Source organism: Elaeis guineensis, chromosome 1 (genome assembly GCF_000442705.2).
Source record: "Elaeis guineensis isolate ETL-2024a chromosome 1, EG11, whole genome shotgun sequence".
Lineage (NCBI taxonomy): Eukaryota > Viridiplantae > Streptophyta > Magnoliopsida > Arecales > Arecaceae > Elaeis > Elaeis guineensis.
Genome location: NC_025993.2, coordinates 170,568,511 through 170,581,755, shown reverse-complemented (window position 1 = coordinate 170,581,755; position 13,245 = coordinate 170,568,511). Strand labels below are relative to the sequence as shown.

The following is a 13,245-nucleotide window of genomic DNA, read 5'->3' as shown; positions in this document are numbered from 1 at the left end:
TAACCACTGTTGTAGGTTATAGCAGTGAATTTTTAGGTTATGGCAGTGATTTTTAATTACTATTGTAGTCCTATTTTGTAGTAGTGCCTAAGTTAGAGTCTAAATTTTTAGTCACAGGAAGGAGCACATAGTCCAGAAATTTAGTAATAACACGGGCCACAATGCAATGGAAAGCAAGTCGGCCCACAAGCGCACAAGGCCGCGGGCCACGTGCGGCTCACACGAGGAGGTCTACGCATGGTGCATGGAGGAAAGGAGCGCAGACCATGTCTCAGCTCACTGGGACGCACCACACGGTCCACGCATGGTGTAGAGGAATAGGGCCGCTCGGTTTATCATGCGGTGCACAGTGCACGGGTGCGGGTCCAAGCGCAGGCGGGGGACGTTCAGGCGCGGTCCTGACGTGCGGATGTGGTCATGGGCGTGCGGGCGTGCATGCGGGTGGACGTGAGTGAGCATGCGGGTGCGGCTGACGCGCGTGAAAGCTTCATGCAGGCGTGGTTCAAAATGCCTGGGATGTGACACAGTTTTAAACGAAAATAGATATACAGGGAGGCATGCGGAGTCCTTGGCGGCCAGGGTTTTGAGACATGAAAAAGGATTTTGAGCACTAAAACTTAAAAGGAAAGAGGGAGGCGTGAGGATTTGTGTGAGTTTGGAATGACTAGGACTCAAGAAGACCTTGAAGACTATAAAAAGGGATGTAGAGACACCAAAGAAATAAGAGATTGAGAAAGAAAAAAATTATAGAGAAATTTTATAGAAAAGAAAAGAGGAAGGTTGTCAGGTGTTGGAGTTTTGAAAGAGTCTCTTTGATGGTATAAGGAGGTTTTGCATCTTCTTCTTTTTCAAATTCTTCTCCAACAATCAAAGAAGATGGAGCTTTTAGTGACGAGTGAGATCCAATCTATGAACAGCTAAATCCTTCATCCTCGGAGGAGTAGATAAATTTCTTAAGATCAAATTTATATTTTTATTTTTTGTTCTTATTGTGTATTTTTTTTATTATGCAATCAACTACTTAGACATTGTAAGGCTATTTTTTTTGAATAATATTAAAAATTTGATAAATATAAATAGTTTCTGTATTTTTATTCATATGTTTAAGTAGTAGTTTTTTTTATTTTATGATATTTAATCTTGAATAGTTTATGACTATATAGAGACGAGTCGTGATCTAAGGATACGATTCGTGCTTAGCGAGATAAGCTATATTGAGAACAAAATTATAGATTTAGTTTTTTTATTATTACTACGATTTGTAGTTTGTAGTAATTTAGATTATTTTGATTAAAATATTAATCTATGATTAAGGATGGATTCAAAAATCCTAAGGTACCTTCTTTTACTTGATTTTTCAAAAATTTTATCTCTATCAACTTATTTCTTTTATATTTTCTGAATCCTAAAATCCTTATTTCTTCACTATAACTTTTTTAGTTTGAACACAATTCAGTTCTTTGATTCCTAAGAATTCAACATCTAATTTCACCCTATTCTATATAATAGTTGAGTTAGATTAAATTATTATTCTTTAGTGCTTGCGACAACAATAGGCCATGTTGGAGCTACAGGCGGAGAAGATCTTCATTGAGGGTGACTCTCTATCGTTATTGGTTGGATCAAAAACAACATGATGCACTTGGATGTACATTCACTCCTTCATGACACCTGAACTACTTTTCATCATTCTGCTATGGTATTGATGCTGCATATTTATCAGAAGGCAAACAGCACAGCAAATTGGGTTACATCTTTTATGGATGAATATTTCAGAGATCGATTTGGAGACAGGATGATTTTTATCCATTGGATTTTTGGGATATTTTGTATCTTAATTTTATGGGCTATTTTCATGTCCAGGTGGTATAACCACCTATTTGTACTAAAAAAAAAGGAGCAAAGTTTAAATATGCTCTTTTATTCTTCTTCACTCTAATTTATTTTGTTTTATTATTTTTTGATAAATAAATATGAAAATTTGTTTGGTTAAAAGGCAAAAATCAATTGGGATGGTTGCTTATAATGCTGAGTTGGATAAGCAAAATAAATAAGTAAATACTGACTTATTTGAAAATTAGGAGGAATAAAATCTCTTGTATAGTCAGAATAAAATTATTCACCCCACAAGTAAAAATTTTATACTCGTACCAGTCTCGAGTCAGGTTGGATCAAATAAAATAGATGGTCATGTAGGGTAGATAAGATGGATTAGACCGAATTAGATAAAAAGCCTCATCATACAAACACTCTAAAATAATTATAACTTTGAAAGGGAAGACTTAAATTGAGGTTGTATTAGATCGGATTTAAAACAAGATATGCTATTATCCATATCTTCAGATATTTTATCTAAAATTTATGTCCATCCTAAATTTTAATCAAATCAGATAAAATCTATCCCATTCAGATAGGTCAGATTAGATACTAGTGGGTAGGGGTGTAAATGGATCGGGTTGGATCAGATCATAAGTGATCCCGATCTGATCTAATTTTTTGATTGGATCTTAATATTGGATCCAAACCCAATCCCATAGAAGATCGAGTCGGATCGGATTCATGATCAAATTTTTTGATCCAATGGGTCATTCGGATCGGATCCATATATAATCCGCTCTTAATCCATAAAATACGAATTTCATTCAGATCCGAATTGGGTCTGGATTGGATCGTAGGTCAAATTAACCAATAGGCATCAGCTAGAGCTATTCAATCGATTCTCATGAGTGGAGTTAAAATTAATCTTACAAGTTTACCATCCAATGACATTCCTAATATAATGATTTTTGAAGTGTTCATCAATATACGACAATTACATCTCAGGAAACTGCTAAGTTGTATCTCATGTACATATGAAAGCCGATCATAAGATACAACTAGAAGTGAAAATATCTATTTTCTAGTAATCTTCTAATTGTTTTGAGTTGGAAAAGTAATGTAGATTTGATGCCGAGGATTTCTTGTGGAGATGGAAAGAAAAAAAGATAATGTTTATCAGAGACTCCATCAGCTTGAACTAGTAAGTGCCACTCAATTATGAGAGTGCAAAGGGAAGAAAATACTGTTGTGTAGGTGGGGCCTACTGTAATTTGTGCCTAGCCTATGTTAATATATAATAAGTTTGGATCATATAATGAGTTCGAGTCAAATCGGGTTATTGAGCATAAAATCCATATAAATTCAAAAATTCATGTGGATCAAGTCAGATTGGGTCAAAATTCAATAAATTCAGATCCGATCTGAAAAATAGAACGAGTCTAATTTTAAAATCCGATTCAGATTCATGGGTCCTTTTAAATGGTTCGAATCTTTATGGGTTGGATCAGGTTGAGTCAATAGTCAATCCGACCCATTTGCAGCCTTATAGATGAATAGGCTACAATTGCCAGTTCTATCATTCATTCAGCACTCTCTTTGCAAGTAGTCTTATTGGGTTTAGAATGCTTGTACACTCATAGATCAAAATAAAATTGGGATGAGTTAAATAGCAATAACTTTTTGACATTTGACTGAATAAAGCACTAATGTAAAATTAATTCACCAACCCCAACAAAGCCTCAATAGTTGTTATTCTAAACCACGGTCCGAGATGGGAACTTGATTAATGTATTTAGAGCACACAATCTAGCTGTTTCCGTACCTAACCCACTATTATGTCTGTATGCGGCGACAAGTGTGCTGCCCACAAAGTCTAAAACGCGCCAAATCTAGGTTGCCTAGCCTCTTTATTGCCCGGCGCCCACACCGCACTCGGCATGCAACCTGCGAGGTCACGTGACATCATCCTTCTCACGTGACATCACGTCACCCTCTCACCATCATATCCACGAAGATCCCAACCCAGTCTCCAAAGTTCCCACGTCATCCCAACCCACGCGCCATTAAAAAAAGGGCCCCTTACCAACCAGATAAGAATCGTTAATCCCCAATTGCTAGTACTATATTATTGTTATTAACCTTTCTAATCCACGCCATAGTCCACCCAAATCCCAATTAGGCAGCCCCGCCACCCAACTAGATCCAGCTCCCAACCCCAGGTGCGTGCATGCCACCTCCTAGGACAAAGGTCATGACGTGGCACCATATCCTTTTTCCCACGTGCCTCCGTTCTCCCTTCCCTCCCCTCCACGCAAATCAAATATCTGGCGCCAAGTATAACGGCAGTTTTCAACGGCAGTTAGGCAGCCCATCCATCTAGTCCTCCCGGCTTTCCTCCCTCTCCTTAAAACCAAGGCGGTGTAGCAACTTAGCCCTCACCCCCTATCTCTCCTTTCCCACTTTCCCTCCCACCCATCCACCATGGCTACCACATTCTTGGTGGTGCTAATGCTCATCTTCGCCCAACTCGGCCTTGTCACAATCGCCGCTGCGATCGCTGCCTCCGGCGCCACCCTCAGAGGGGCCCCGAGGGACCGCGCTGCCCTCCTCTCCTTCATGTCCGGCATCACCGCCGACCCCCAGCACGCCCTCGCCAACTGGGGCGACCCCGACACGCACATGTGCAATTGGACCGGCATCACCTGCCACCGGGTCAAGCAGCGTGTCGTGCAACTGGTCCTCAGCGGGAGGGACCTCCATGGCCTGATCTCGCCGGCGGTCTTCAGCCTTTCTTTCCTTGCAGTGCTCGACCTCTCTGAGAACTTCTTTAGCGGAATCATTCCTGGAGAGATTGGAGGTCTTGCTCGATTGCAGCAGTTGAGTTTGTCGAGGAACCTCCTCGAGGGCTCCATCCCGGCCGAGCTCGGTTTCCTTCGAGAATTGGTTTATCTCGACCTGGGGAGCAACCGCATCTCTGGTCACATTCCGAAGACTCTGTTCTGCAATTGCACTTCGTTGCAGTATGCCGATCTTTCCAACAATTCTCTTGCCGGCGAAATCCCTTCAGCCAACGAATGCAGACTAGCCGACCTGAGATTTCTCCTCCTGTGGTCCAACAATTTGGAGGGTCCTATCCCCCCCTCCTTATCGAACTCCTCGATGCTCGAGTGGATCGACTTTGAATCGAATCGTCTGAGCGGAGAGTTGCCATCTGATATTTTTGATAAGATGCCATTCCTCCAATTCCTTTACTTGTCCTATAATAACCTTTCAAGCCATGACAGCAACACTAACCTCGATCCATTTTTCGCTTCTTTGAGGAATTGCTCCCATTTACAAGAGCTGGAACTAGCTGGAAACAAACTTGGAGGTGAGATACCATCATTGATCGGCAATCTTTCCTCTAATCTTCTGCAACTCCACCTCGAGGAGAACATCATCTTCGGTCCAATCCCTCCAAACATATCAAACCTTGTCAATCTTACCTACTTGAACCTGTCCAACAACAACTTGAATGGATCGATCCCTCCAGACTTATCTAGGTTGATGAAGCTAGAGAGAGTTTACTTATCAAATAACTTGCTCTCTGGTGAGATTCCACCTTCTCTTGGAGAAATTCCTCACCTAGGTCTGCTAGACATATCTGGAAATAGACTCTCTGGTTCGATTCCGGATACCTTATCCAACCTCTCGCAGTTAAGAAGACTAATGCTCCATAAGAACCAGCTTTCAGGCTCGATACCGCCAAGCCTTGGAAATTGTATAAACTTGGAAGTGTTGGATCTTTCTTATAACCAATTGACAGGGAGGATTCCTAACAATGTCGCAGCACTGAGCAGCTTGAAATTGTATCTGAATTTGTCAAGCAATCACTTAGAGGGACCTTTGCCATTAGAGCTGAGCAAGATGGATATGATATTGGCTTTGGATTTGTCTTCAAATAATCTCTCAGGCACGATACCTCCTCAGCTAGGAAGCTGCGTCGCCCTCGAGTACCTCAACCTTTCCAGTAATGCCTTGCGAGGTCCTCTCCCAGGTTCTATTGGAGCCTTGCCATACCTTGAGGTTCTTGACTTGTCTTTCAATCAGCTGGCAGGAACCATGCCAGAGTCTCTGCAAGCATCTTCATCGCTAAAACAATTAAACATCTCATTCAACAACTTCTCAGGGACAGTGCCAACTGAAGGAGTGTTTGCTCATCTTTCGAAGGACTCTTTTCTTGGCAATTCAGGCCTATGTGGGTCAATCATTGGCATATCACGATGTGGCACGAAACGAGCTCACCGGTTCATGATCTTGCCTCTAATTCTCACACTAGTTGGCACTCCTTGCTTATTATGCCTCTTTGGGTGTCCAATGTTCATGAAATCAAGAGCAAGCACTTGTTTGCAAAGCTTCCATCAGCCAGAGAAACTTGATAAAGAAGAACAGCAGAAGCAAGACTATCCAAGGATCTCTTACCGGCAACTCATGGAAGCCACCAGCGGCTTTGCAGAGTCGAACCTAATTGGGGCAGGGAGCTTCGGGCATGTGTACAAGGGAGTTCTACGGGATGAAACAAACATAGCCGTGAAAGTATTGGATCCAAAGTGCGGTGGTGGGATCTCAGGGTGCTTCGAAAGAGAATGCCAGGTGCTCAAGAGAACTAGGCACAGAAATTTAATTAGAGTGATAACAGCTTGCAGCAAGCCAGACTTCAAGGCTCTTGTTCTCCCACTGATACTTAATGGGAGCCTTGACAGTTATCTATATCCTCCGGTCGGACCGAGCCATGGCCTAGACTTAAGTCAGCTCATATGCATCCTCAGTGATGTAGCTGAAGGGGTTGCCTATTTGCATCATTTTGCCCCTGTTAGGGTTGTACATTGTGATCTGAAGCCCAGCAACGTTCTTCTTGATGAAGATATGACAGCAATAGTATCAGATTTTGGGATAGCAAGGTTGGTGAAGCAGGATGAGAACAACGACATCACCAATTCATCTCCATATAATTCAATAACAGGACTGCTACAAGGATCTGTGGGTTATATAGCGCCTGGTAAGTAGGCTTCCCCTTCTTTCCTTTTTGTTACATTTATAATACTAAAATTTACCTATCTTGTGATTTATCTTCTTCTAGCTGTGCATAAACTGAGATTGTATTCATTGATGCAGAATATGGCTTGGGAGGCCGCCCTTCGGCACAAGGTGATGTATATAGTTTTGGGGTTCTGGTCTTAGAGATGATCACTGGGAAGAGACCAACAGATGCTCTTTTTCATGAAGGACTCAGCTTGCAAGAATGGGTGAAGAGTCATTACCCGCATGACATCGAGGTCATAACTTCGCAGGCACCACTGAGAGACTCATCTTTAGTTGACTCGCTATATTACAAGAAGCTAAGAAGAGAGCTGATGGTTGAATTGATTGAGCTTGGCTTAGTGTGCGCGAGTTTCTCCCCTGCATTGAGGCCCACCATGATCAACGTCGCCCATGAGATTGCTCTTTTGAAACAAGATCTCGTCAGGCATGGCATTGAGGCCGTTGAGCACAGTTCTACACCCGATTCGTCTTTCTGAGATTAAATAAACTAAGGGCAGGAAGCAATTGATCAGGGGAGATCTGATCTGGATCCTCATTATATTAGATAGTTGATTTGTCACCCTTGTCAAGTAATTCTTTTAGTTTTCAATTCATATATGGAAAGACCACTTAGAAATGTTCAATAAAGTATGTTAGTGAATCCATTCAAACATGAAGTACACATAGAAGGATTAGAGAGTTCGGTGAGCACTCAATTTTTCGGAAAAACAAAACAACCAATCATGACCAGTCATTGTACATTAGCACATCACCCATTTTATCAGCTCCATAGTTTATATCTTTCAGTTAATGGGCTCTGTGTGTGCGCATGCGTCGACAGGAGGGTGCGTTTAAAGCAAAAGGATGGATAAAATAAGTTGGTTGTTTTCCCAATTGAATTGGTATGATACTTTAGGAGCAACACTTCATTATAACACTCATGGAAGGTCTATTGTTCATGTTTCAGGGTCTGAATTAGGCGGCCTTCGGTTTTCTTTATATCTTCATATTCTTGCAAGTAGTATCAGTCCAGAAACCAGTCCACAGAACATATTACTCTACCCTTTTTTGTTTAGAGTTACACATGGTCCTCATTTGGAAGATGAGAACCATACAATTCCAGTGACAAATTCTAACAAGGAACCTCTGCATTTAATAATCTAAGTAACTTATATAGATCCAAAGGAGTGAAAATTTAAGTTGACAAACCTGGTAAGCCTAGATCATACCTGGTATTTACCTCTTCTGCAAGAGGACAACACGTACTCTTACTCTACTGCAAGATCAAATGATTCAGTTCCAAGGTTAGGTTGTATATTGGATAAAAGCCTTGTTTGCCTAGTTTTGATGAATAGCTGACTGATAAGAGTGCATTATATTTAAACACTCAAGGGTTCTAGATAGAGTGTTTCCAATTTGAATTTCAGATTGTAGTGTAGCCAATGCCATCACATGTATTTTTGTGAGACATCTTCCGATGTCTCATCATCATCAACCAGCATACATTAGAGCAGTGATGCAAAAAGTTGAGACCTTAAATTCCAAGGACAGGGAACCTGGTGGCAATGACTTTCATTTTTTTTTTAAACAAAAAACAAGTGAAAGAATGAAACTGAATAAAAGCTAGAATTGAATGTGTTGTGGCTTCATATTTTGTTATCATGATAGAAGCTCAAGAATGAAATCAGTTATTTGCCTGCAGGAATAACTTGATCATATTGAAGAAATCTAGTGAAGCAATTTTGTTTCTTGCTTCAAACTTGGAAGATTCTCTCAAGACTCGTCTATCAAGGAGTGAACTCAGAAATGTGAGTGAACTCAGAAATGTGACTAAGTACTTGCATGGTCAGCTAAAATGACTTATAGTAAACGTCTTGAATTTCAAGCAACTTAATGGCTTTAGAGTAACATCCTTTTGTTTGTTCTTCTCAATATTTTCTCCTAGAAAGTTTCTATTATACTTTTTTTTTTGAATAATTTAACGATACAAAGATAATATAAGCAATATCTGAAACTTAGAGTTGATCCTCTATTTAGCACCTTTTAGTTGGCTCAATTCCTTAAAATGCTATACTTTACTAGCCATGTATCCTAGCATCCATTACATATATGATTGTGAAGAGATCCCCTTATGGATGGTGCAATGATACAGGTTATTGAAGGGAGGATAACCTTGATGAATTATAGTAGACATATTCACCTCAAAGTTGTAGATTTCAGTAAAGGAAATGAGCATCTCACGTCCGCCATTATCTCCAACTCTTTAGGATCTAGTCCCATTCCCTTTTTGTAGTTTTTTGACAGTTCAAACTTTTATTTAGTGAAAAAGATGGGGGTATTAAATGTATGCCCTAGAAGCCAATCAGGCCGACATATTAATTCTTTCTATGATATAACTTGATCAAATTAATTAAGACAGTTAATTCTATTCATGTAGTGTATATGTCCATGAATCGTCCAAAGAATTAATAAGATAATGATACATATTCTCAAGAGTTAAAAATTTGAGGTATGTGTCATTGATGATTAATTCTCAAATTACTCCTGATTGAAGGATCATCATGGGGATGGTGATTAATTCGATAAGATTAGTGCACGAATCGCTTCTCTTAGGATAGATGAGTCTCAAGTCTATAATATGGAGATATTAGAGTGAGAGTGCAAATGATTATTAGAGAATAACGATACTAAGTGTGACCAATATGAGAAATCATTTAGATATCTACTCACTCATAGTGATATTCTCAATATTGTAGTGGTGTGACTAGTTCTTAGACCTGCAATGCTTCGACTATTCATAATGAGGTTGCTGTAGTTTAACTATACCATAGCTCGATCTCCTAGCCATACAGAGTCTTAAGATATATGTTGGCTACAGCAAGTTCATTATATGAATAAGCTGTGCACCTAAATAGAATCTATCGATCTTAGTAGTTAAGAAGTAATCCTATGTGATTTATGAGATTAAGTTCGGAAGATCTTGACCAGGGCAGTGTGAATGATGAAAAAAATATTTCCATCAGATTTCACAAATGAACTCAAGTCGAATAAATCTTACATGTAACAGATGATGGGATTTGATGAGTTTTTCATAACCTCCATTTTGTCAGAACTCACAATAGAAGAACTGAATCACATGGTAACTACACCTAGAGGTTCATCCTTCTATTCTGCTGGATTGCTACTATATGCTGCTAGACGTCACTGATGGATTATAGGACTAATGAGAATTATTTTGATGGTCATTAATTCTCGATTGATGAGTTGAAATTATTTCAATTCATTGAAAAGAGTTTCAATGATATTTTGATGAAAATCAAAATATTTCTCATTACCAGACAAAATAGAACTTACGGGATCATACATAAAAGAGGTCTTGACTGATTGGATTGATGAATCATAATTTTGAATTACAAAAGGACCAAGACTTACTAAGAGTTACTAAGTTATAGGAAGATCGAAAAGAGTCTCACTGGACAAAGACTCTATCAAATTATAATTGTTGCATATTATTTAATTTGATCAAATATTAGGATTGAATCCTAATCAAATTAAATCAGATTTAATTTTGATTAGTTTTGATTTGAGTTTGACTTAGATTGGATTTCATAAGTATAATGGGATTGGACTTAATAAATGTTTGATTTATGTTGAAATCTAAATCTATTTGGACTTCAACCTTTGTTTGAATTTGAACCAACTTTGACCAAGTCCTAAAAGGAGTCCATGCCCATGAACTCTCCATACCCCATAATGTTTTCATAGAGAAAAGCTTCTTGGCGTGGTATATTATGGTGTGGAGAAAAAAATAAAGGAGAGATATGGGGCGGCATTCATTTAAAAGGAGTCCTAATCTATCCCAACTCTATTCCTAACAAACCCTAACCACTTTTTGGTTTAAATAGGGATAAGAGGGGTGCCACCCTATGTGATTAGACGAGATCAAAATTCAAAGGGGGCGTGAGAGAAGGAGGGCATGAAGACCATGGTTGGCGTGAGGCTTTTCTATGTGAGAGAAAAAGTGGGGCACCTTCTCCCTTCATCCTTCTTTCCAACAACCAATTGTTGGCTGTTGGGTAGCTCGCTCTCTCTCTCCCTTATCCAAGAGTTGGATATGTCTTCCTCTTCCTCTCTCCCAAATATGTCCAAAAGTTAGACATTCAAATCAAATTTGATCTGATTTATTTTTCTTAGTCCATAAGATGGATGGTTCTCCTCTCTCACCCCTCATGATCTAGTCCAAAGATTGAATAAGTAGGAAGAAGAAAGAGATCTGATCTCTTATCTTCTTCTGTAGATCTTGATTTTTTTCTTGAGAAAAGAAAAGTAAAATTTAAAATCAGATTTGATCTAATTTCAAATTCTTTCTACAGATCTATTTGATTCTCTTGAGAAGAAAATCAAAAGATCAAACCGATTCGATAATCCAGAGAACGATCTCTATAAGAAAAATAGCATCTTGATGAGATCAAGACCTCCTAATCAGATTAGTCTTGATGGATATCTGTAGAGATAGAACACTTATGCGGATATGATGGAACTTCGAAGATATTCACGGACCATCAGATCACGATGAAGATCTACCCGCACAAAAGTATGAAATTCATATTCTCTTTTAGATCTTTAATCTTATAATTAATGATGATGCTTGATTTATTTTGAGATATGATCTCCTTATGCATGCTAGTTAGATTAGATCGAATAATTGATCTAAATTTTAAAATAGTTCTGACATAAGGTTGTCCTGACATAATGGTTAAATGTTATGCTGAATGGTTGTCCTAGAATGATGTTGAGGATTGAAATATGAAATTCTTATTCCACTGTAATCTCTGTGTTGATTAAAATTTTTGAAATTTTTATATGTATACCTGTCGTCATGTGATGTCGATATCCAATAATGGTATCAGAGCCATCTCATTAATACATGATTGAGATCAAGATTTCAGATCTAAAAACTATTTTCAAAATTAAAAATCTAAATTTTATTTGATCATAAAAATGATTTCAGATCTGAAAATCTGATTTCTTGATCTGAAATTAAGAATATTCATGATCGAGAAGATGAAATTCATGATCTGAAAATCTATGTTTAGATCTAAAATCTGAATGACTAAAATTCATATGATGAATTTCAAGATCTGAAATCATTTTTAGATCTGAAATTTTGATTGATTTATATTCATGCGATTGCTTTCGAGATCTAAAAATTATTTTTAGATATAAAAATTTAATTTTTTATTATTGTTAATCTAAAATTAATGATTAATAAAAGTCATGTGATGTCTTGCTTAATCAAAATTTTTAGATATGTATTTTATCTTAATGTTCATGCATCTAAAATTTTGAATCTAATTTTCATATGATGTAAATTTTATTAGAGCTAAATTTATCTTTATTATATGTTCATACATGAGATGTTGTTCATAGATAGAGACCTATCTTGATGTGATCAATGATAGTATAGATGTATTCAAATTAGAGTAATTTAATAGAATATAAGATAAAATTAGCGGAGTTAATCTAAGTTCATCCTGATATAAGGTTGTCCTGACATAATGAGTGTCGTTATATAGTAAGGTTGTCCTAAGATGAAAAGAGATTGATCAAATATCATAAAAAATTGTAGCATAAATATAAAAGATTACATGATAATCATAAGGATTATGAGATAATTATAAAGACTATATGTAGTCATGCATGTGTTTTCATGGATATTTTTAATGATCACTTTGAATCACTACAAATCTTTGGAGTAAGATTGTATCATGAATATACGATTATTTGGTTAGAAATTTGTAATCTTTGATGATATAAATCAAAAGGACTGAACCAATTTGAATTGATTGATCGATTGGTGTCTAAGGCAAGAGATAGAATGGTGGTTATTTAATTAGGACCGTTGTATGTGTACGGAAAGCCTCCCACTAATTTTGAACTTACTTGGCCAATTGGGTTGATTAAGTCTCTTATTGGATGCTTAGGTTTGAGTTCACCACGTATGTTGTAATTGCATCTTGATTCGATCTTGATGAACCAAGTAAGAATCTTTCTAGTAGATCCATGTTAATTATGGATTTACATCGGATGTAAATATGTAATTAAAATTAAAGAGACCTAAATTAAATCTCCTCGCATAATATTAAGTCATAGGTTCTTCTACCATTGTAGAGTGCCATGCCCTCTCCGATATTAACTATTCTTAGCCGAACATAGTGGTTCAATTGCATGAGGAGAGAAGCAACTACTCTAGTGGCATAAGATGCTGTGGGGTGGAGATGGGATTGGGCTCAATAACTATCAGATGAGGATCTCATGATGGCTTCACTCACGCTCAATGGTGGGTCCAACTTAATTAGAGGATGA

At 38.0% G+C, this 13,245-nt stretch overlaps 1 protein-coding gene across 1 annotated transcript; it reads left to right on the top strand.

Moving 5' to 3' along the window:
• Positions 1–4,229: 4,229 nt before the first annotated feature.
• On the top strand, positions 4,230–7,691 carry LOC105032334 (putative leucine-rich repeat receptor-like serine/threonine-protein kinase At2g24130). The gene is made up of 2 exons (XM_010906754.4): positions 4,230–6,856; positions 6,973–7,691. The coding sequence occupies exons 1-2, from the start codon at positions 4,300–4,302 to the stop codon at positions 7,374–7,376; spliced, it is 2,961 nt and encodes a 986-aa protein (XP_010905056.3). The 5' UTR covers positions 4,230–4,299; the 3' UTR covers positions 7,377–7,691.
• The last annotated feature ends 5,554 nt before the right edge of the window (positions 7,692–13,245 follow it).

Excerpts from the sequence above, each read along its gene's own strand:
- LOC105032334 (XM_010906754.4), top strand. The coding sequence starts at position 4,300 with ATGGCTACCACATTCTTGGTGGTGCTAATGCTCATCTTCGCCCAACTC. Across the intron at positions 6,857-6,972 it reads TGTGGGTTATATAGCGCCTG|AATATGGCTTGGGAGGCCGC; the intron begins GTAAGTAGGCTT and ends TCATTGATGCAG.